We start from the raw sequence: 25270 nt of genomic DNA, 5'->3' as shown, positions 1-25270 counted from the left end.
ATGACTTCTGCCGCATTTAAAACAACTGGAAACTCGTAATTGGGAAATCTAGACTTCAGTGAGTTCAAGACAACTGGGAACTCTGAAAAGAACGGGTTCCGACTGGGAAAATCCGCTTTGAGTGGTCATCCAATTCGGAATTCCAAGTCGGGAATTCGGGCCTCTTTCTAGAGCTCCAACCTGAAGATCACTGACGTCATGATTCGACCGTGTTTTTTTCAGAGTTCCCAGTTGTCTTGAAAGCACCATAAATCCAGAGAATGCCAGACTGAAGACAAAGTTTGATGACAAAATTTGCCCACAAGTAGGACTGTCCAAAAATCGCTTGTATGCTGCTGCATAAATTATGTAATATGCCAGGGAGATATGTATACTGTAGCTAAGAAAGTAATACTAAGTGTATGTTGTGTAGTAAGCTGTTAGTAGCCCATGTGCCTCACCCTAATAATTTGGTCCCTTTCCCCCTCATAAATTAGCCTACTGTTCTGACTTGGTGGTGTCATGTAGCCTATAGCCTGTTTTGGAGAAATGTCATCATCAAATATTGTAAGAGCTTTCATTGTCTGCTTATATGCTCCATTTATTTATCCTATGGTTCTGACTTGGTGTACAGGGAGAACACTGTAAGAACGGCCCATGTTCTGAATTCTGTCGCTGTACATTTCAAAACTGCTGAACAAATATTTATATTGAATACGTCCGTCTTAGCTCGCTCATTAATGTCTTAATTGAAATTACGGATTGCCTCTTATCTGCTCATCGTTCCCTTATGCCATAGTTTGTACACCTCAATTGTCAGTAGAAACCACATTTGTCTAAGCAAGTCAGCCATATCAGCTATGATTTTTAAAAAGGCAGTAAATGAGGCTGAATGAACTGTTTCGCTCCCAGACAAGGCTCCTCTGATAGCCAGGTGTAGCAGTGGTAAGGATTCACTCCATGGTGCTGAAAAGAAAGCTCTGCTGTTGGGACAGCTTTATGTAGGCCCTAACAGTTTGTGGGCACCGTTTGTCACCACTATAGTGCAATTAATGTATTGTTTAGTGTTGTGTAGTGTAGTTGCTTTGCTGGCATGCATCTAAAAAAAATTGGGGGAGTTTGCCCCACCAAGATTGCCATGCTAAAATCGCCACTGAGTAGGCCTAGTCTATTTGTAGGCCTACGCCTACTGTTTCAAAAATACCTACCTATAGCAAAACATCAGAAATACATTTGCCTATAGCTTAATGCAAAGACACAATGTATGAAACTTGATGGGGAAAGTCTGAAGGGGAGAGAGAGACGGTTATAGTGCGATAGTGACGATGAAGACGAAATTGAAAACTTTAAACAAAAATGATATGCCACCTGTCCTAAATAATGATCCGCCGTTGATACATTTGAGTAAAGCAGGGGCTTAAATGCTGACACCACATTTAATTTTTTTTGCAATTGTCCGTTCTGTCCTTGCTCTTTTTCTTTTTACATTCAATAGGTGGAACACTGAGGTGGAGTTTGAATAACACTGTATTTTAGACGGAGCACTGATGATGTTGCCCACTGAATGTGGTCAGGTTGGACTAATTGCATTTACACTGAGCAAATCTGCTTACATTCCAATCACGATGTAGCATTAAGATGCGTTTCTTGTTATGCGAATACAAATGCGCATACAGTTTGCATTTTTAATACATGATGTAAATGGGGTCTGTTGTTATAGAGATATGAGCCCAATATATCGCTTTGAAATCAAAGGGGTGTTGGTTCATACTCAAGGTTGACTTTAGTGGTCAAATCCACTAAAGGGGAATGAAAATTGTATTGTTGCTGTCCTGTGCAATGCACAAATCTATCCTAAATCTATTTATCAAAATGTTTCTGATTTCATTAGACAATTGCTAACATACAGTCAACTTATTGACAGAAAAATCTGTTTCCTCTCCTCCATTCCTTTCTTTCTCTTTCTCTACCTTTTCTTGATGATGTCTCTCCATACATGGGACTCATCCAGCAGGTCTCTAAGGTTGTCATTTGTCACGATCACACCATCCGTCTTCTGGGCCAGCTGCAGCATGAACCTGCAGAGAACAAGGATGAAGGACGAGGGAGGAGTGCAATAGGGACGTCACTTCATCCATTTATAGAATATTCCCTATTAAGCATGAACAAGCCTTATACTGTACATATATAACTTAAACTGTAACAAAGCTGTTTATAAGCAGTTTAAAGGGAGTTCATAAAAATAATTTTCATGTAAATTTAGAAGCCATTAATAAGCAGTTTATAAGCAGTTTATAAGCAGCTATTAATATAAAGATTTTAAGCTGTTTACAAGCAGATCTATAGTATGACAGATGCGAGGGTCCAACCTGTCATCGTATGAGTTTATCCTCTTCCCCTGGACCTCTCTGGAGGGGGTGTAGGAGAGCAGACCCAGGTTCTGGAGCTCAGTTAGGTAGTGCTGCTCTGAAAACAACACAGACCAAAATCCGCTCCTTTACAACACGGTACACACAGTCACACACATTTCACTGTAATGTCTAGACCTGTTGTATTCGGCGCATGTGGCAAATAACATTTGATTTGATTTGATTTACCACAATGAATAAATTCCTTAGGGATAATACTATACAGGCTTGGGGTCAATTCAGGAAGTGAATTAATTAATGGACAAATACATTAATAACAAATCCATAGAAAAAACTTAACTTCCTGAAGTGACTTGACAAAACTGGTGAAATGAAAGAGCTGGATGGATGTAAAGTCTGGGTTTCCAGACGGACAGGAAGTGTTACCTTTGACCCGGGGATCTCTCTTCTGCCTCCACTGGGGCAGGAAGGTGCTGATTCTGCGATGGCCGCGGTTCCAGAAGTGTTGCACGGCCAGGGCGATTCCTCGACACGAGAAGAAATTACCCAGACCATGACTACAGAGAAGGAGCGAGATAAAAACATATTAAATACTGCTGTATAGAATACTTGTTATTTGAATAATGTAAACAATAGCTCTGTTAGTTGGAGCATAGCATTACAACTAAAACAGTTGTGGATTCATGTAATGTAGGGGCCACACAGGTATGTCACTGCTTTCAGTGAAAGCGTTTACTAAATAACTAAATGAATGAATAACCTCAACATTTTGCCTGCCCTTCTACATTTTCCATCTTATTAGTAATCCTTTCGTCCTCTCACTTCTCTCGTTCTCATTCTCTCTTCCCTCGTTCTCACCTCATGGCAACATTGCTCCCGTCGATGACCACCATCCTGAGACCTGGGTCTCCTGGTTGGTCAGTCAGCTTGAGGTCAAAGGGCGTCTGTAGTCCTTCCAGGAAGCGCTGCTGCCCCGTCACTAAAGACCCTGCTGCCATGGTCGGGAGACCCCATCCCTTAACAGCCGCTTCTCTTAGGGCAGGGAGACCCTTTCTTGCTGGAACCTCTGCAGCTAGGGTAAAGAAACCCTGTTTCTCCTTCACTCTGGTTGCTGAGGAGTTATTCACGGTGAGGGCGGAGGCTAGTTGATTGTGAAATAAGGGAAGGTTGGTGGGTTGTGGAGGTAGTGTGGTGGGGTAGGTGGGCTGGGGAGGCCCTCTGACTAAAGGGGGGCTGGCTCGATGGGGGGTGTGTGTCTGGGCGGGTTGCGGTCGTGTCTGTGTGGGGTTCTTCTGGTGACCATGGGTCGGGAACGGAACCTTGTTCATCACAGCGTTCCACTGAGCCAGATCCGGTTCAACCCTAACTGGACCATCAACGGTTTGGTTTGGCACTTTCACTTCTCCTACCTCATCTGTCTTCCTTTCACTCATTCCTTTGGCACTCTTCCTTTCTACTCCTCTGTTTTCAGTAGCCGTGAATGGTTGTGCCGGTGCCTCCCTCTCTTTACCTCTCTCCTTCTCCGTTTCTTCTTTTCTGCCCTTCTTTTTCCGTACATCTGAGACAACCTCATCCACCACTCTTGGTTCGTCACTTACCCTGTCCTGGGAATTAGCTTCTGTCTCTCTGGCGCCCTCTCTCTGTAGCTCCAGGAGTAGCTGACGTGTGGACAGTTCAGGTAACATACTGTATACTTTTATTACCTTCTCCTCTGTGTACCCACAGTTGGCCGCAGCCTTCATCAGCACCCCCAGGACAAAATCCTCCTCGTTCCCCACCTCTCCTCCCTTACTGTCCCCTTCACCGCTCTCCTTGCCCCCCTCACTTCTCTCCCTGTCTACCTTTGTTGAATCCTTGGACAAATCAGCAGACAATCCTCCACTCTCCCTCCCTCTTCCCTCCTCCTCTCTTTGCTCTTCTCTAGCCCTCACCCCTTCTCCCACGCCTCCCTCCATCTCCGTCTCCACCTCCACTCTTTTATCTATAACGGTTCTCTTTCCTCTCACTTCTCTACCTCCGCTCTCCTCCCCCTCTCTTCCCCTCTCCTCCACCTCTCTGTGCTCTAGCTCCACAGGGCGGTTCATGGCCAGTCCGGTCCGGTCCTGCTCTTGCTGCACCAGATCCAGGATCTGGGAAGCTTCTCTGAGTCTGGTCTGGGCTAAGACCCTCAGTACCACGTCTTCTGCATAGCCCATAGCCGTGAAGAACATCAGAAGCAGGCCAAACTCCTTCCCTACTGACAACAAAATCTTCCCTTCTCCCTCCTCTGTCTCTAGCTCCTCCTCTTCTTCAGGGTGTCCCGCCTCCTTTACCTCCTGTGGGGAATGCCCTAGTACCGCTTCTGCCCCCTCCGACCCCTCGGCTCGACCACGAATGTCCTCGTTTTGGGGGAAAGAGTGGAAGATGGAATCTCGGGGTGCTGCTTCGTTCCCAATTCCTCCTCGTGTCCCATACCTGCTTCCCTCTCTATCTTTTACAGGTGGGGTAGTGAACGTCTGTTGAGAAAACTGTCCCATATTCTGTAGACCAGGGTCTTGGTTGTGGTGGGAATGTTCAGAAGGTTTGGTCGTTGAAATCCCCTGTATTTCCTGTATGGCCCTTGCCTCTCCAGCTCTGATCCCTATTCTGGTATCCATAAGTGTTAGTGCCTCTAAGTCGAACTTGCTGTCCCATAGTCTCTGGGTATCAGTGTCCATTAGACCCACTTTGTCTCTAGACCCCCCAAGACCAAGGTTCAAGCCCAGCCCTGGAATGGGGTTTGAGCCCAGCACTGGACCGGGATTCAAGCCCCCGGGACCAGGATTAGATCCCAGCCCATGTTCCCTCACCAGATCCAGTAAAGTCTCCTTCACTGCTCCCGGTAGCACTAGCAGGTCCAGAGTGTGCCTGTCCTCCCATCTCTCCACCAGGGACTTGAAGGCCAGACGGGAATCCAGGGTCTCGCCTGCTGCCCTGTCCCCAGGCTCGCTGAGTCGTCCCTGGGTGCTCTCGTAGCGCTCCACCAGGTCTGTGATCAGGGAGTAGGCCCTGACCACTGGTTCTGCCAGACCTGAGATGAGCAGGAAGCCTGGGGAACCCACCTGGAGGAAGGAAAATGTGAAAAAAGGGAGAAGATCAACTTTAGTCTTATCTCTCTAGGACTAAAGAGACTCAAACCCACAACCTCCTTCCTCTCCTCTAATGTGCATTTCCTTCTTTCATCAGCCATCCATCCATTTGATCGTGTGTGTGTGTGAATACACTTGTCTGTATGCCTGCATTCGTGTATGCGCCTGGGAGCGAACGTGTGTGTATGCTTACCATTATCTGAGCAGAGGTGTTTCTGATCAGGCAGTCCATGAACAGCCCCCGGGATCCACAGAACACACAGTGAAGGACTGCTGGATACGGAACCTCCTGCTGGGCCTCCTGATTCACAACTCCCTTAACAAACAACTGGAGGAGAGAGACAACCTGATTTTGGACAAAATTACCTGGAAGGATTCCTACTACCAAAGATTCTTATTCCCAAGGACTATACAACAAATCCTCTGGCAAACTAACAACTAGCAAACAAAGCACAACAGAAACCTGAAAATACTATCCAACCTGGAACTGAGTGAGTAATGTTTAGTCTGAAGCTACTTTTAAAGCCAAGAAGAAAAATATATTACACTATTTTACTTTATAAGGACTGAATGCTAAGTTAAGGCTACCAAGCTTGCTAGGACAGAACAGATCCGGCTGCAACTTCAATTAGCACTGAGGTGTGAAGTGAGAGGTGTCAAAGACCTTGAGCCCAACAATGGCAGGAGAGTTTCACAGCCTCCCCCGCCCAAATGCAGAGGTATTTGAAGACCCCTGCTCAATGGCCTCCCTCTGTGCAGAGGTCATTACTTGGATGTAAAAAATGAGAAGGCACGGAAAGAGTACAAAAATAAGCTCCTCATGGACAATCCAGAGACACTTTTTGCTGACTGGTACAGAAATGGGAACATAAGCAACTTAATATTCCACACAGACCATCCCCTGGCATGACGCAGTGCTATATTAACACACTACCCCTCTGTCAAGAGGGGGAGTGTTAGCGATGGGTGGAAACTCAGGACACTAGGCAACGAGGACTCTGAGTCAGCCAATGTCAACCTGTACAAGTCTGGAACAGTATTGGTACAGGGCAACCCCAAACAGCAGCAGGAGAAGCTCTCTCTTGAGAAAGACTCCCCCACCCCGAGGGAGTCAGACCAGACCTCTTCATTAAACAACCCCATAGACGACCAACCCCAAGCGGAAAGTCAACCTCCCAGCACAGAGCACTACACCCTCACTGAAATGAAGGATCAATTCACCCAGCTGGAGGTAATGCAGGTGGAGCTGGAACAGCAGGTGAACACATTTCAGTCAGCACAGACCCAGACAACAGTCCAGCACAACAACACCCCCTCATCCTGACCCAGTGTTATGATGAGTTTCTCTGGTATCGAGTACTTCAAGATGTAAGAGAATATGGGACACAGATGGAGAGTTGATACAAAGTATTTATTTGATTACGGTACAGGGTTCATTTAACAAACGGCACGTGCTTTGCCTCTTGTCATCCGAACACTGGACAAATAAAATATCTCTCTTCTTATAGTCCATGTTACATTTTGCTTCCACAACATCCGGTAACCATCAGTTGGCACTCCCCACTCTGATGGTATCTGCTTGTACCCAAGTCAGTATATTCTATCTATCAATCATTCTAAGATAAACCCCAGTAAGCTCCCTCGACATACTGGAATCCTTGGCATCCAGACTCTGTGGCACCAAGAGTCACCTTTCTAATAGATTTAACCTTGTTCCCACAACACTATGAAAATACATAACACCCGGAGAGCTGGAGGGGGAGAGAGACATGTCTCAACTCTGGACTGTGGTGAGACAACTTCAACAGGAGAAAGAGCAGGAGCGGAAGAAGAAGGCCCGGGGCAGGAGAAGAACAGCGCACTAGAGGAGAAGGTGAGAGTGCTGGAGGAGAAGGGGAGAAAGATGACGTGTGAGAGAGAACAACCCATTAGAGAGCTGGCCACCCCTGCAGAGAAGCCAGCAGAACAGCCCACCTCAGATCCTGACCAAAATCTCGACACCACAGCAGAACAGCCCACCCTAGACCCTGACCATAGCCTCGACACCACAGCAGAACAGTCCACCCTAGACCCTGACCATAGCCTCGACATCACAGCAGAACAGTCCACCCTAGACCCTGACCATAGCCTCGACATCACAGCAGGACAGATAAATGAAGAACCCCAAGCCCAGGGCATCCCACCCCCTCTGAGCACCCCCTCTTGTCAGCCCCCCTGATAGCCCTCCTGACAACCCCCCCCCCCCCCATACCCACAAGCCACAGATTGTACTCCTTATGGACTCAAACAGGAAATATATACAATAAAATAAACTTTTTCCCAAACACACAGTCTCTAAACTCTGGTGTCCAAACACTCAGTGTGCCCTAGACCTTCTGTCTGAGGACCAACTAGGGTCACCCTGCCACATAATAATACACACAGACACAAACGACCTGAGAGCACAGCAGGAAAGGGTGGCCACAGCACTCAAGGGAGTGATTGAAAAAGCTTATTCTAATCAAATCAAATTGTATTTGTCACATACACGTGTTTAGCAGATGTTATTGCGGGTGTAGCGAAATGCTTGTGCTTAGCTCCAACAGTGCAGTAATATCTAACAAGTAATATCTAACAATTTCACAACATATACCCAATACACACAAATCTAGTAAGGAATGGACAAGCAATGACAGATCAGCATGGACTAAGATACAGTATAATATTATAGAATAGAATACAGTATATACACATATGAGATGAGTAGTGCAAGATATGTAAACATTATTAAAGTGACTAGTGTTCCATTTCTTAAAGTGGCCAGTGATTTCAATAGGCAACAGCAGCCTCTAATGTGCTAGTGATGGCTATTTAACAGTCTGATGGCCTTGAGATAGAAGCTGTTTTTCATTCTCTCTGTCCCAGCTTTGATGCACCAGTACTGACCTCGCCTTCTGGATGATAGCGGGGTGAACAGGCAGTGGCTCGGGTGGTTGATGTCCATGATTATCTTTTTGGCCTTCCTGTAACATCGGGTGCTGTAGGTGTCTTGGAGGGCGGGTAGTTTGCTCCCGGTAATCCGTTCGGCAGACCGCACCACCCTCTGGAGAGCCCTGCAGTTGCGGGCGGTGCAGTTGCCGTACCAGGCGGTGATACAGCCCGACAGGTTGCTTTCAATTGTGCATCAGTCAAAGTTTGTGAGGGTTTTAGGTGCCAAGCCAAATTTCTTCAGCCTCCTGAGGTTGAAGAGGCTCTGTGCGCCTTCTTCACCACACTGTCTGCGTGGGTGGACCATTTAAGTTTGTCGGTGATGTGTACGCCAAGGAACTTGAAGCTTTCCATCTTCTCCACTGCGGTCCCGTCGATGTGGATAGGGGGGTGCACCCTCTGCTGTTTCCTGAAGTCCACGATCATCTCCTTTGTTTTGTTGACGTTGAGTGAGAGGTTATTTTCCTGGCACCACACTCCCAGAGCCCTCACCTCCTCCCTGTAGGTGGTCTCGTCATTGTTGGTAATCAAGCCTACTACTGTTGTGTCGTCTGCAAACTTGATGATTGAGTTGGAGGCGTGATTGGCCACGCAGTCATGGGTGAACAGGGAGTACAGGGGGGGGGGCTGAGCACGCACCCTTGTGGGGCCCCAGTGTTGAGGATCAGCGAAGTGGAGATGTTGTTTCCTACCTTCACCACCTGGGGGCGGCCCGTCAGGAAGTCCAGGACTCAGTTGCACAGGGCGGGGTTCAGACCCAGGGCCTCGAGCTTAATGATGAGCTTGGAGGGTACTATGGTGTTGAATGCTGAGCTATAGTCAATGAACTGCATTCTTACATAGGTATTCCTCTTGTCCAGATGGGATAGGGCAGTGTGCAGTGTGCAGTGTGATGGCGATTGCATCGTCTGTGGACCTATTGGGGTGGTAAGAAAATTGAAGTGGGTCTAGGGTGATAGGTAAGGTAGAGGTGATATGATCCTTGACTAGTCTCTCAAAGCACTTCATGATGACAGAGGTGAGTGCTACGAGGCGATAGTCATTTAGTTCAGTTACCTTTGCTTTCTTGGGTATAGGAACAATGGTGGCCATCTTGAAGCATGTGGGAACAGCAGACTGGGAAAGGGAGAGATTGAATATGTCCGTAAACACACCAACCAGCTGGTCTGCGCATGCTCTGAGGATGCGGCTAGGGATGCCGTCTGGGGTTAACATGCTTAAATGTCTTACTCACGTCAGCCATGGAGAAGGAGAGGCCACAGTCCTTGGTAGTGGGCCTCGTCGGTGGCACTGTGTTATCCTCAAAGCGACTCCACTTTGTCTCTATTTTGATGTTTTGCCAGTTTAATTGCCTTGTGGAGTGAGTAGCTACACTGTTTGTATTCTGCCATATTCCCAGTCACCTTTCCATGGTTAAATGCGGTGGTTCGCGTTTTCAGTTTTGCGCGAATGCTGCCATCTATCCACGGTTTCTGGTTAGGGTAGGTTTTAATAGTCACAGTGGGCACAACATCACCTATACACTTCCTGATAAACTCAGTCACCGTTTCAGTGTATTCGTCAAAATTATTTTCGCAAGCTACCCGGAACATATCCTAGTCCGCGTTATCAAAACAATCTTGAAGCGTGGATTCCGATTGGTCAGACCAGTGTTGAATAGTCCTTACCATGGGCACTTCCTGTTTTAATTTCTGCCTATAGGAAGGGAGGAGCAAAATGGAGTCGTGGTCAGATTTGCTGAAAGGAGGGCGGGGGAGGGCCTTATAACCATCCCGGAAGTTCAAATAGCAATGGTCGAGGATTTTAGCAGCGCGAGTACAACAGTCGATATGTTGATAGAACTTCGGCAGCTTAGTCCTCAAATTTGCTTTGTTAAAATCCCGGCTACAATAAATGCCGCCTCAGAATATGTGGTTTCCAGTTTTCATAAAGTCCAGTGAAGTTTTTTGAGGGCCGTCGTGGTATCGGCTTGAGGGGGGATATACACGGCCGTGACTATAACCGAATAAAATTATCTTGGGAGATAATATGGTCTGCATTTGATTATGAGGTATTCTAGGTCGGGTGAACAAAAGGACTTGAGTTCCTGTATGTTACTACAATTACACCATGAGTCGTTATTCATGAAACACACACCTCCGCCCTTCTGCTTCCCGGAGAGATATTTATTCCTGTCTGCGCGATGAACTGAGAACCCATCTGGCTGGACCGATTTCGACAGAATATCCCAAGAGAGCCATGTTTCCGTGAAACAAAGTATGTTACAGGCCTTGATGTCTCTCTGGAAAGAAATCCTTGCCCGGAGCTCGTCGACCTTGTTAACCAGAGACTGAACATTAGCGAGTAGTATACTTGGAAGCGGTGGGTGGTGTGCACGCCTCCTAAGTCGAACCAGCAGGCCGCTCCAAGTGCCTCTCCTCCGCCGGCGATGTTTTGGGTCAGCCACTGGAATCAGTTCAGTTGCCCTGGGGAGAGCAAACAAAGGATCTGCTTCGGGAAAGTCTTATTCCTGGTCGTAATGCTGGTGAGCTACCGCCGCTCTGATATCCAATAGTTTTCCCCGGCTGTATGTAATGATACAAAACACTTTCTGAGCTAATAATGTAAAAAATAATATATATTAAAAAAAATACCGCAAAGTTTCTTAAGAGCTAGTCGCGAGGCCGCCAACTTCGTCGGCGCCAGGTATGTGACATTCTACTGTCCCCAACTCACAAGTGGTTATCTCCACCCTGCTACCACAAAAATACTTTCACCCTACTACCATACAGCGGGTAAATGCCAGTATTAAAGATTTATTAAAGATTTTACCAAATTATCATAGAAACTGCAACCAAGTTTCTATGTTCATAAGACTTGAATAACTTAACTTGAATAACTTGAATATGTGCACGGGGGACCAGTATGAAAAAATAAAATTATGCACTCACTAACTGTAAGTCGCTCTGGATAAGAGCGTCTGCTAAATGACTAAAATGTAAATGTAAATGTAAGTATTTCCTGTGACTGTGCCTCAAAACCAAATGTTTACCTGGCACACCACTCCACCCTGCACTTGAACAGCCTTTACGACCTGGTCCACCTATACAAGGCAGCAGTGCCCACCTTCGCCAGGACCCTAAAGGACATCGCCCTCAACCGTAGCCCCAACACCTCACACAGGAGCATCAAATCAACAGACACCCCGCCCACACCAGCGAGACACTCTCCCAGACCTGCAGGATCCCTGACCTGCAGGATCCCCCCCCCCCCTTACACTAGCTCAAGCCAATAGCATGTACCAGATGCTCAGCAGGCTCTGCTCACACTTACTGGTCTGAGGCCAAACCACATCACTAACAACATTGGACACTTTATGGAACACAAAGACTTCACCATCTCATCTTGGAATATCCAAGGCCTGAGGTCATCTGCCTTTGGCCTAAAGAGCAGGAACCTGGACTTCACCAAAGAAATCAGAAATATAGACATTGTCATCCTACAAGAAACATGGTATAGAGGAGATGGACCCACTGGTTGCCCTCTAGGTTACAGAGAGCTGGTAGTCCCATAAAACTACCAGGTGTGAAACAGGGAAGGGACTCAGGGGGTATGCTAATTTGGTATAGAGCAGACCTAACTCACTCTATTAAATTAATCAAAACAGGAACATTTTACATTTGGCTAGAAATTCTAAAGGAAATTATCTCAATATAGAAAAATGTCCTCCTGTGTGCTACCTACAGTGGCTTGCGAAAGTATTCACCCCCCTTGTCATTTATCCTATTTTGTTGCCTAACAACCTATAATTAAAATTGATTTTTTTTGGGGTTTGTATCATTTGATTTACACAACATGCCTACCACTTTGAAGATGCAAAATATTTTTTGGGTGAAACAAACAAGAAATAAGACAGAAAAACAGAAACTTTAGTGTGCATAACTATTCACCCCCCCAAAGTCAATACTTTGTAGAGCCACATTTTGCAGCAATTACAGCTGCAAGTCTCTTGGGGTATATCTCTATAAGCTTGGCACATCTAGCCACTGGGATTTTTGCCCATTCTTCAAGGCAAAACTGCTCCAGCTCCTTCAAGTTGGATGGGTTCCGCTGGTGTACAGCAATCTTTAAGTCATACCACAGATTCTCAATTGGATTGAGGTCTGGGCTTTGACTAGGCCATTCCAAGACATTTCAATGTTTCCCCTTAAACCACTTGAGTGTTGCTTTAGCAGTATGCTTAGGGTCATTGTCCTACTGGAAGGTGAACCTCCGTCCCAGTCTCAAATCTCTGGAAGACTGAAACAGGTTTGCCTCAAGAATTTCCCTGTATTTAGCGCCATTCATCATTCCTTAAATTCTGACAAGTTTCCCAGTCCCTGCCGATGAAAAACATGGGGTGATGAGAGGTGTTGGGTTTGCGCCAGACATAGCGTTTTCCTTGATGGCCAAAAAGCTAAATTTCAGTCTCATCTGACCAGAGTACCTTCTTCCATATGGTTGGGAGTCTCCCACATGCCTTTTGGCGAACACCAAACGTGTTTGCTTATTTCTTTCTTTAAGCAATGGCTTTTTTCTGGCCACTCTTCCGTAAAGCCCAGCTCTGTGGAGTGTACGGCTTAAAGTGGTCCTATGGGCAGATACTCCAATCTCCGCTGTGGAACTTTGCAGCTCCTTCAGGGTTATCTTTGGTCTCTTTGTTGCCTCTCTGATTAATGCCCTCCTTGCCTGGTCCATTAGTTTTGGTGGGCGGCCCTCTCTTGGCAGGTTTGTTGTGGTGCCATATTCTTTCCATTTTTTAATAATGGATTTAATGATGCTCCGTTCAAAGTTTCTGATCTTTTTTTTAGAAGCCTACCCTGATTTGTACTTCTCCACAACTTTGTCCCTGACCTGTTTGGAGAGCTCCTTGGTCTTCATGGTGCCGCTTGCTTGGTGGTGCCCCTTGCTTAGTGGTGTTGCAGACTCTGGGGCCTTTCAGAATAGGTGTATATATACTGAGATCATGTGACATATCATGTGACACTTAAATAATGTCCACCTGTGTGCAATATTACGAATTATGTGACTTCTGAAAGTAATTAGTTGCACCAGATCTTATTTAGGGGCTTCATAGCAAAGGGGGTGAATACATATGCACGCACCACTTTTCCATTATTGATCTTTTAGAATTTTTTGAAACAAGTTATTTTTTTCATTTCACTTCACCAATATGGACTATTTTGTGTATGTCCATTACATGAAATCCAAATAGAATCCAAATAGAAATCCATTTAAATTACAGGTTGTAATGCAACAAAATAGGAAAAACGCTAAGGGGGATGAATACTTTTGCAAGGCATGTTCATTAATTGTTTATGGTTCATTGAACAAGCATGGGAAACAGTGTTTAAACACTTTACAATTCCCCCCTCTAGAATCCCCATAATTTAATGAAGACAGCTTCTCCATCCTAGAGGGGGAAATCAATCATTTCCTGGCTCAGGTACTAGCCGATAGAACAGCGCCGGAAGAAGATGGCTGCCGTTTTACAGCCCTCTAACCAATTGTACTATTATGTGTGTTTTTCCGCGTTATTTGTAATTTATTTTGTACATAATGTTTCTGCCATCGTCTCTTATAACCAAAGAGAGCTTCTGGATATCAGGACAGCGATTACTCACCTCGCGTTGGACGAAGACTTTTTCTTCAACGAGGCGTTCGCGAAGGATATTCTACAGACACCCAACAAGGCCCAGATCCCCGTCATTCGCGTGAGGAAGAGACGGAGATATAGTGGACGCAGATCCGGGTGCCTTGTAAGGATCCGACGGCGAACGAGTAAACTGCCTCTCCCATCAATCCTATTAGCCAACGTTCAAGCTTTTGAGAATAAAATGGACGATTTAAGATTACGGTTATCCTACCAACGGGACATTAAAAACTGTAATATCTTATGTTTCATGGAGTCGTGGCTGAACGACAACAATGACAACATTCAGCTAGCAGGCTATACGCTACATCGGCAGGATAGAACGGCTGCCTCCGGTAAGACAAGGGGCGGCGGTCTGTGTATATTTGTAAACAACAGCTGGTGCACAAAATCAAATACTAAGGAAGTCTCGAGGTTTTGCTCGCCTGAGGTAGAGTATCTTATGATAAGCTGTAGACCACACTATTTACCAAGAGAGTTTTCATCTATATTTTTCATAGCTGTCTATTTACCACCACAAACCAATGCTGGCATTAAGATTGCACTGAATGAGTTGTACAAGGCCATTAATCAACAGGAAAACGCTCATCCAGATGCAGCGCTCCTAGTAGCCGGGGACTTTAATGCAGGGAAACTTAAATCCGTTCTACCTCATTTCTACCAGCATGTTAAATGTGCAACCAGAGGGGGAAAAACTCTAGACCACCTTTACTCCACACACAGAGACGCATACAAAGCTCTCCCTCGCCCTCCATTTGGCAAATCTGACCATAACTCTATCCTCCTGATTCCTGCTTATAAGCAAAAACTGAAGCAGGAAGCACCAGTGATTCGGCTAATAAAAAAGTGGTCAGATGACGCAGATGCTAAGCTACAGGACTGTTTTGCTAGCACAGACTGGAACATGTTCCGGGATTCTTCAGACAGCATTGAGGAGTACACCACATCAGTCACTGGCTTCATCAATAAGTGCATCGATGATGTCGTCCCCACAGTGACCGTACGTACATACCCCAACCAGAAGCCATGGATTACAGGAAACATCCGCACTGAGCTAAAGGGTAGAGCTGCCGCTTTCAAGGAACGGGACTCTAACCCGGACGCTTATAAGAAATCCCGCTATGACCTCCGACGAACCATCAAACAGGCAAAGAGTCAATACAGGTCTAAGATTGAATCATACTACACTGGCTCTGACGCTCGTCGGATGTGGCAGGGCTTGAAAACTATTACAGACTACAAAGGGAAGCACAGCCGCGAGCTGCCCAGTGACACAAGCCTACCAGACGAGCTAAACCACTTCTATGCTCGCTTCGAGGCAAGCAACACTGAAGCATGCATGAGAGCACCAGCTGTTCCGGACGACTATGTGATCACGCTCTCCGTAGCCGATGTGAGTAAGACTTTTAAGCAGGTCAACATTCACAAGGCCGCAGGGCCAGACGGATTACCAGGACGTGTACTCCGAGCATGTGCTGACCAACTGGCAAGTGTCTTCACTGACATTTTCAACATGTCCCTGACTGAGTCTGTAATACCAACATGTTTCAAGCAGACCACCATAGTCCCCGTGCCCAAGAACTTTAAGATAACCTGCCTAAATGACTACCGACCCGTAGCACTGACGTCTGTAGCCATGAAGTGCTTTGAAAGACTGGTCATGGCTCACATCAACAGCATAATCCCAGAAACCCTAGACCCACTCCAATTTGCATACCGCCCCAACAGATCCACAGATGATGCAATCTCTATCGCACTCCACACTGCCCTTTCCCACCTGGACAAGAGGAACACCTACGTGAGAATGCTATTCATTGACTACAGCTCAGCATTCAACACCATAGTGCCCTCTAAGCTCATCACTAAGCTAAGGATCCTGGGACTAAACACCTCCCTCTGCAACTGGATCCTGGACTTCCTGACGGGCCGCCCCCAGGTGGTAAGGGTAGGTAACAACACATCTGCCACACTGATCCTCAACACGGGGGCCCCTCAGGGGTGCGTGCTCAGTCCCCTCCTGTACTCTCTGTTCACCCATGACTGCATGGCCAGGCACGACTCCAACACCATCATTAAGTTTGCCGACGACACAACAGTGGTAGGCCTGATCACCGACAACGATGAGACAGCCTATAGGGAGGAGGTCAGAGATCTGGCCGTGTGGTGCCAGGACAACAACCTCTCCCTCAACGTGACCAAGACAAAGGAGATGATTGTGGACTACAGGAAAAAAAAGAGGACTGAGCACGCCCCCATTCTCATCGACGGGGCTGTAGTGGAACAGGTTGAGAGCTTCAAGTTCCTTGGTGTCCACATCACCAACGAACTATCATGGTCCAAACACACCAAGACAGTCGTGAAGAGGGCACGACAAAGCCTATTCCCCCTCAGGAGACTAAAAAGATTTGGCATGGGTCCTCAGATCCTCAAAAAATTCTACAGCTGCACCATCGAGAGCATCCTGACTGGTTGCATCACCGCCTGGTCTGGCAACTGCTTGGCCTCTGACCGCAAGGCACTACAGAGGGTAGTGCGTACGGCCCAGTACATCACTGGGGCAAAGCTCCCTGCCATCCAGGACCTCTATACCAGGCGGTGTCAGAGGAAGGCCCTCAAAATTGTCAAAGACTCCAGCCACCCTAGTCATAGACTGTTCTCTCTGCTACCGCACGGCAAGCGGTACCGGAGTGCCAAGTCTAGGTCCAAAAGACTTCTCAACAGCTTCTACCCCCAAGCCATAAGACTCCTGAACAGCTAATCATGGCTACCCGGACTATTTGCACTGCCCCCCCACCCCATCCTTTTTACGCTGCTGCTACTCTGTTAAGTATTTATGCATAGTCACTTTAACTCTACCCACATGTACATATTACCTCAACTACCTCAACTAGCCGGTGCCCCCGCACATTGACTATGCAACGGTACCCCCCTGTATATATAGCCTCCCTACTGTCACTTTATTTTACTGTATATATAGCCTCCCTACTGTCACTTTATTTTACTTCTGCTCTTTTTTTCTCAACACTTTTTTGTTGATGTTTTATTCTTACTTTTTTGTTTAAAATAAATGCACTGTTGGTTAAGGGCTGTAAGTAAGCATTTCACTGTAATGTCTGCACCTGTTGTATTCGGCGCATGTGACCAATAAAATTTGATTTGATTTAGTCTGTGGCGACCTAAATGCCAGAACTGGACAAGAACCTGACACCCTCAGCACATAGTGGGACAAACACCTCCCCCATATGCCCCCCTAGGCACAACTACGACAACATAACCAACAAAAACGGGTCACAACTCCTGCAGCTCTGTCGCAAACTTGGTATGTACGTAGTCAATGGTAGGCTCAAGGGGACTCCTACGGTAGGTACACCTATAGCTCATCTCTTGGCAGTAGTACTGTAGACTACTTTATCACTGACCTCAACCCAGAGTCTCTCAGAGCATTCACAGTCAGCCCACTGACACCCCTATCAGATCACAGCAAAATCACAGTCTACTTGAACAGAGCAATACTCAATCATGAGGCATCAAAGCCAAAGGAACTGAATAATAAACTCAGCAAAAAAAGAAACGTCCTCTCACTGTCAACTGCTTTTATTTTCAGCAAACTTAACATGTGTAAATATTTGTATGAACATAACAAGATTCAACAACTGAGACATAAACTGAACAAGTTCCACAGACATGTGACTAACATAAATGGAATAATGTGTCCCTGAACAAAGGGGGGGTCAAAATCAAAAGTAACAGTCAGTATATGTACCTCGGGCAGTTGTTGTTGCCATCCTGTACCTGTCCCGCAGGTGTGATGTTTGGATGTACCGATTCTGTGCAGGTGTTGTTACATGTGGTCTGCCACTGCGAGGACGATCAGCTGTCCGTCCTGTCTCCCTGTAGCGCTGTCTTAGGCGTCTCACAGTACGGACATTGCAACTTATTGCCCTGGCCACATCTGCAGTCCTTATGCCTCCTTGCAGCATGCCTAAGGCACGTTCACGCAGATGAGCAGGGACCCTGGGCATCTTTCTTTTGATGTTTTTCAGAGTCAGTAGAAAGGCCTCTTTAGTGTCCTAAGTTTTCATAACTGTGACGTTAATTGCCTACCGTCTGTAAGCTGTTAGTGTCTTAACGACCGTTCCACAGGTGCATGTTCATTAATTGTTTATGGTTCATTGAACAAGCATGGGAAACAGTGTTTAAACCCTTTACAATGAAGATCTGTGAAGTTATTTGGATTTTTACGAATTATCTTTGAAAGACAGGGTCCTGAAAAAGGGATGTTTCTTTTTTTGCTGAGTTTATTAAGAAATGCTATAGATGGAAGGAAAGTAGTGAATCTAACCACTTCTGGGAAAATTGGAACACACAAAACAAACAACAACATGAAGAGTTATCTATCCAAAACAGAGATGTATGGATGAACCACTTCTCCAATCTTTTTGTCCCTCTAACAAAGAACAAACAGCAAAACCATATACATGATCAAAAACAAATCTTAGAATCAACTATTAAAGTACCAGAATCCACTGGATTCTCTAATTACATTGAATGAACTACAGGACAAAATACAAACCATCCAACCCAAAAAGGCCTGTGGTGTTGATGGTATCCTAAAATAAATGATAAAATATACAGACCACAAATTCCAACTGGCTATACTTAAACTCTTTCAAATCAATCTCAGCTCTGGCATCTTCCCCAATATTTGGAACCAAGGACTGATCACCCCAATCCACAAAAGTGGAGACAAATTTGACCCCAATAACTACCGTGGGATATGCGCCAACAGCAACCTTGGGAAAATCTGCTGCACTATCATTAATAGCAGACTCGTTCATTTCCTCAGTGAAAACAATGTACGGAGAAATTACCAAATTATCCTCTGACAGACCATGTATTCACCCTGCACACCCTAATTGACAAACAACTGGGGGAAAAACATACGACATTATAAAATCCATGTACACAAACAGCGGTTAAAATTGGCAAAAAAAACACACATATTTTTCCCCAGGGTCGTGGGGTGAGACAGGTATGCAGCTTAAGCCCCACCCTCTTCAACAGACACTACCACTACCTACTCATTCAAGGGTTTTTCTTTATTTTAATTTTTTTTTACATTGTAGAATATTAGTGAAGACATCAGAACTACGAAATAACACATATGGAATCATGTAGTAACCAAAAAAGTGTTAAACAAATCAAAATATATTTTGATGACAGCTTTCCACACTCTTGGCATTATCTCAACCAGCTTCATGAGATAGTCACCTGGAATGCATTTCAATTAACATGTGTGCCTTCTTAAAAGTTAATTTGTGGAATTTCTTTCCTTCTTAATGCGTTTGAGCCAATCAGTTGTGTTGTGACAAGGTAGTTGGGGTATACAGAAGATAGCCCTATATGGTAAAAGACCATGTCCATATTATGGCAAGAACAGCTCAAATAAGCAAAGAGAAACGACAGTCCATCATTACTTTAAGACATGAAGGTCAGTCAATACGGAACATTTCAAGAACTTTTAAAGTTTCCTCAAGTGCAGTCGCAAAAACCATCAAGCGCTATGATGAAACTGGCTCTCATGAGGACCGAAACAGGAATGGAAGACCCAGAGTTACCTCTGCTGCAGAGGATAAGTTCATTAGAGTTACCAGCCTCAGAAATTGCAGCCAAAAAAAATGCTTCACAGAGTTCAAGTCACAGACACATCTCAACATAAACTGTTTAGAGGGGATTGTGTGAATCAGGCCTTCATGGTCGAATTGCTGCAAAGAAACAAATATGTCATTTGTTCTGGAGTCCAAATTGGAGATTTTTGGTTCCAACCGCCATGTCTTTGTGAGACGCAGTGTGGGTGAATGGATGATCTCTGCATGTGTATTTCCCACCGTAAAGCATGGAGGAGGAGATGTGATGGTGTGGGGTTGCTTTGCTGGTTACACTGTCTGTGATTTATTTAGAATGCAAGGCACATTTAACCAGCCTGGCTACCACATCATTCTGCAGTGATACGCAATCTCATCTGGTTTGGGCTTAGTGGGACTATCATTTGTTTTTCAACAGGACAATGACCCAACACACCTCCAGGCTGTGTAAGGGCTATTTTACCAAGAAGGAGAGTGATGGAGTGCTGCATTAGATGACCTGGCCTCCACAATCCCCCGACCTCCACCCAACTGAGATGGTTTGGGATGAGTCGGACGGCAGAGTGAAGGAAAAGCTGCCAACAAGTGCTCAGCATATGTGGGAACTCCTTCAAGACTGTTGGAAAGCATTCCAGGTGAAGCTGGTTGAGAGAATGCCAAGAGTGTGCAAAGCTGTCATCAAGGCAAAGGGTGGCTATTTGAAGAATCTCAAATATAACATATATTTTGATTTGTTTAACACTTTATTGGTTACTACATGATTCCATATGTGTTATTTCATAGTTTTGATGTCTTCACTATTATTCTACACTGTAGAAAATACTAAAAATAAAGAAAAACCCTTGAATGAGTAGGTGTGTCCAAACTTTTGACTGGTACTGTATATATCAACGAATTGGCGAGGGCACTCGAACGGTCTGCAGCACCTGGCCTCACCCTAGTAGAATCTGAAGTCAAATGTCTACTGTTTGCTGATGATCCGGTGCTTCTGTCCCCAAACAAGGAGGGCCTACAGCAGCACCTAGATCTTCTGCACAGATTATGTCAGACCTGGGCCCTGAGAGTAAATCTCAGTAAGACAAAAATAATGGTGTTCCAAAAAAGGTCCAGTTGCCACGACCACAAATACAAATTCCATCTAGACACCATTGCCCTAGAGCACACAAAAAACGATACATACCTCTGCCTAAACATCAGTGCCACAGGTAACTTCCACAAAGCTGTGAATGATCTGAGAGACAAGGCAAGAAGGGCCTTCTATGCCATCAAAAGGAACACAAAATTCGACATACCAATTACGATCTGGCTAAAAATACTTGAATCCATTATAGAACCCATTGCCCTTCATGGTTGTGAGGTCTGGGGTCCGCTCACCAACCAAGAATTCACAAAATGGGACAAACACCAAATTGCATGCAGAGCAGAATTAGGCCGATACCCGCTAATTATCAAAAACCAGAAAATAACTGTTAAATTCTACAACCATGTAAAAGGAAGTGATTCCCAAACCTTCCATAACAAAGCCATCACCTACAGAGAGATTAACCTGGAGAAGAGTCCCCTAAGTAAGCTGGTCCCGGGGCTCTGTTCACAAACACAAACAGACCCCACTGAGCCCCAGGACAAGCAACACAAGTAGACCCAACCAAATCATGAGAAAACAAAAAGATAATTACTTGACACATTGGAAAGAATTAACAAAAAACAAAGCAAACTAGAATGCTATTTGGCCCTAAACAGAGAGTACACAGTGGCAGAATACCTGACCACTGTGACTGACCCAAAATTAAGGAAAGCTTTGACTATGTACAGACTAGTGAGCATAGCCTTGCTATTGAGAAAGGCCGCTGTAGGCAGACCTGGCTCTCAAGAGAAAACAGGCTATGTGCACACTGCCCACAAAATGAGGTGGAAACTGAGCTGCACTTCCTAACCTCCTGCCAAATGTATGACCATATTAGAGACACATATTTCCCTCAGATTACACAGACCCACAAATCCAATTTTGATAAACTCTGATATCTATTGGGTGATGTACCACAGTCTGCAATCACAGCAGCAAGATTTCTGACCTGTTGCCACAAGAAAAGGGCAACCAGTGAAGAACAAACACCATTGTAAATACAACCCATATTTATTTACTTTTGTACTTTAACTATTTGCACGTATTTACAACACTGACTGGACCAAATCTGAACCAATCATAGACGACTATGTTTCACAAGTTTGGACAGCACTGTACAGTACAGTAGATCACAGTAGAGAACAGTACAGTAGAGTAAAGAAAAGTATAGAAAAGTACAGTACTGTACTGTACAGTAGGGTTCAGTACAGTACAGTAGGGCACACTAAAGTAGAGTACAGTATAATATACTGTACTGAACATATCAACTTTACTGTACTGTTCTGAACTCTACTGTGCTGTGATCTACTGTATTGTACTACACTCTACTGTGCTGTGATCTACTGTATTGTACTACACTCTACTGTGCTGTGATCTACTGTATTGTACAACACTCTACTGTGCTCGACTGTGCTGTTCTGTGCTGTCCAAAGTTGTGAAACATAGACGTCTATGATTGTTTCAGATTTGGTCTGGTCCGGACCAACCAGATGTGGTCTTGTTTGGGGGCGGAGCTCATTACAATAACAGCCAGTGTGTAGAATAATATGCAAAAGAAGGATATTGCATATTTCTACCTTTGTTTACCTATTCAGGATTCATCACCATGAAGGGAATGATATTCATATCCATAATTATGCATTTCTGTATAATACAGATCAGGGACCCATAATGTGATTCCATTACCGTAATTCCGTTACCGGATGTAAATCCACTTCACCTACTGTAGTTCAATAACAAAAAATATTTTGGAAAACGTGGTTGCATAAAAAACTGAGGGAGATTTGACCGTAATTCTGTTACCAAACTTTGCATCTGCACAGTTCTTCCAGTAAATGTGTTTTGTGAAAATATCTGTGTAAATTGTTCGAAGTAGTCCTTGTGCATACAGTTGTATGGTTTGTTCAACTTTAAAATCAAATGTTTTTGTTTAGCATACATTTTAAAGTGTAATTCTGTTACCATGATATTGACCATAACATTAAAGCTAAGAGTTCAGAATAATAATAATACGATAAGTAATTTCTTACTTTGGCAGCCACAACATCCTTCCTTCCTCCTTTTAGTTTAAGCCAGATCTGTCCATCATGTGGCAACACAGCATCCTCCTCTCTTCCGATCATAAAGGACACCCCAAATATCCTCTCCAGGGAGGCGTGGAAGGACTGTAGGGCTCCGCGTAGCACCCCGGAACATGCAAACTCATCCTCCACCTGGTTGTCTCCTCCTCCTCCATCACTCCATCCTTCTCTCTCTCTTCCAGACATTGGAGAGAGATGGCTCAGGGCAGAGGCCATGGGAATGGGGGTATGTGTCAGAACTCACTGAGAGGGTGGGGAGGGAGGGAGAGAGAGAGAGACAAAGACAGACAGACAGACAGACAGACAGACAGACAGACAGACAGACAGACAGACAGATATGGAAAGAGAGAGAGAGACAGAAATGGTCTGTCAATTAATTTTATTTCCATATTCTACTTCCAATAGAATAACTTAATATGCCCATGTCAGCCAATGATCTACCATAGATCTAGAGATAAATAGTAATGGCGTCTTTTTGTTGGCACTAACTCCGCCATGGCTCGTTGGACAAAGCCTATGGGGAAAATGAATGGCGTTTTTGGATAAACGCTGAAAATAAGGTCTGTGGTAAACACAGGCTTAGGAGATCTTATACATTTTGTTCTATGAGATCCTTTTCATCAGCTAACGTCACTTTTTGTGAATTTTTAAGAATTTATGTAATTAAAAAAAGCATATAAAGGCTTAATAATTCATAAAGGTCATGTTAACTGACAGCAATTATCCCATAGAACAAACCTATAAATGACTAAAATGTAAATGTAAATAAGATATCCTACGCCTGTGATAACCTTCAACGTTATTATTCCAAAACCCTATTCTTTCCCCATTCATTTTTCCATAGGGATGGCTGAACAAACCGTCATTGTAAATAAGAATTTGTTCTTAACTGACTTGCCTAGTTAAATAAAGGTAAAATTAAAAATTAAAAAGCCAGAGGTAACTCATTTCCGGGTTTTAGGACTACAAGCTGGCGAGCTCTATGGATCAACGAGACGAGATTTGGAAGGTTGGCCTCGCGAGACTTATAGGTAGGTAATAATAATAGGAATTGACAAACACTTTCTAAACCCAATCTCGTCCACAGCAACAGCTAACAATAGTTTTATTTAATTTACAAAGGCAATTGTAGATTATACATTTAAATAATATTATGAACAAACTCAACAATTCTCTAAACGCATTCCTCTTTCTCCCAAAGTCGCTCTCCTTCACTGTGGCTCAAAGTTTAGATTTCTAATAGGCTATTGGAATAATTTGATCCTGCCTTCTGCAAATTTAAAATAATACAGTACAAAATTCACAAATACCGTAAACTCATAAAGCGATGTGCCAGACCGACAGTAAACGTTGGTAAAATAATACGAAGTAAAGTGTCAATTGAACAACATTTGAGTTACTGTAGAAGTTTCTGTCTGAAGTTGTGTGGGCTTAAAAAACGAAACTATAGACACAACAACGTAAATGCTGGAGTATCTGCGACATTCATAAAGTCAACAACGCCTATCTCGTGCCAGTCACATGCACAATTTAAATTGGTTATTATCGGTAATACCGCAAACCGACAGTTAAGTTGCATATTAATTATTTAATAAATACATTTTGTGCTTTAGAATTAGGCCTAACGGTTTTACATAAATATGACGTTTAAAGTTCCTGAGTCCTTGTAAAACAAACAAATTAAAACCCGACCTCTCGGTGAACGGCACCAGGAAACAAGAATGCGCAGATACACCAGGCTGTACGATCAAAACACAGCGAGTAAACAAAAAGATAAGGGGAATTTCCATTTACGTCATGCGCGACATGGAACGCTTCCTTTCCATAGAAAAGTAGGTGGTGCCGCTGTAAACTAGAATTAACTTCGACCTGTAATTCTTTGCAACAAATAATCGAATCTAGTATTTAGTGACAATGATTGTCAGTTGATGTATCCAAGCCAAAAGCCATCATATTAACCCTAACCCCAGACCAGTGGTCAGGATATAGTGACTAAGGCCATAGCCACAGGAAAAGTGATGCACTGAATTTGTGTTGCAATTAAAAAATATTAAACGATTTTTCTGTTGCATTATTGATATAAATGATAATTGATTGGGGTAGGGGAGAGAAAAAAAACATGGCATATATATATGGCGCCCATTCTGCATGGAGAGCTCCCAGCTCTGTTTTGTAAGCAGTTCCTTCATGATATGCTCTTATATATTTAGTTGTGGGGGTTTGGAGTCAGACACACTCTCTGCTGTACAATATACAGTATAGTTTGAGTTAAGTCGGGTTTCTCTCCCTCTCTGTCCCGCTCTCTCTACCAGTTGTGGTGGATATCAA

At 44.5% G+C, this 25270-nt stretch overlaps 1 protein-coding gene across 1 annotated transcript in view; it reads right to left on the bottom strand.

Moving 5' to 3' along the window:
- Positions 1 to 24373, bottom strand: part of LOC311132921 (NEDD4-binding protein 1-like) — a 32126-nt gene extending 7753 nt beyond the window's left edge. The window contains exons 1-7 of the mRNA XM_084166306.1: positions 24253 to 24373; positions 22892 to 23185; positions 5649 to 5783; positions 3207 to 5428; positions 2775 to 2905; positions 2349 to 2445; positions 1950 to 2057 (exon numbers count right to left, since the gene is read on the bottom strand). Coding sequence (XP_084022432.1) covers positions 1950 to 2057; positions 2349 to 2445; positions 2775 to 2905; positions 3207 to 5428; positions 5649 to 5783; positions 22892 to 23158 — 2960 coding nt within the window. The 5' untranslated portion in view covers positions 23159 to 23185; positions 24253 to 24373. The remainder of the gene's footprint in view (positions 1 to 1949; positions 2058 to 2348; positions 2446 to 2774; positions 2906 to 3206; positions 5429 to 5648; positions 5784 to 22891; positions 23186 to 24252) is intronic.
- Between the last annotated feature and the right edge of the window lie 897 nt (positions 24374 to 25270).

The sequence above is a fragment of the Coregonus lavaretus genome (genome assembly GCF_964263955.1).
Source record: "Coregonus lavaretus genome assembly, chromosome: 7".
In the NCBI taxonomy this organism is placed as follows: domain Eukaryota; kingdom Metazoa; phylum Chordata; class Actinopteri; order Salmoniformes; family Salmonidae; genus Coregonus; species Coregonus lavaretus.
This window is presented reverse-complemented; position numbering and strand designations above follow the sequence as displayed.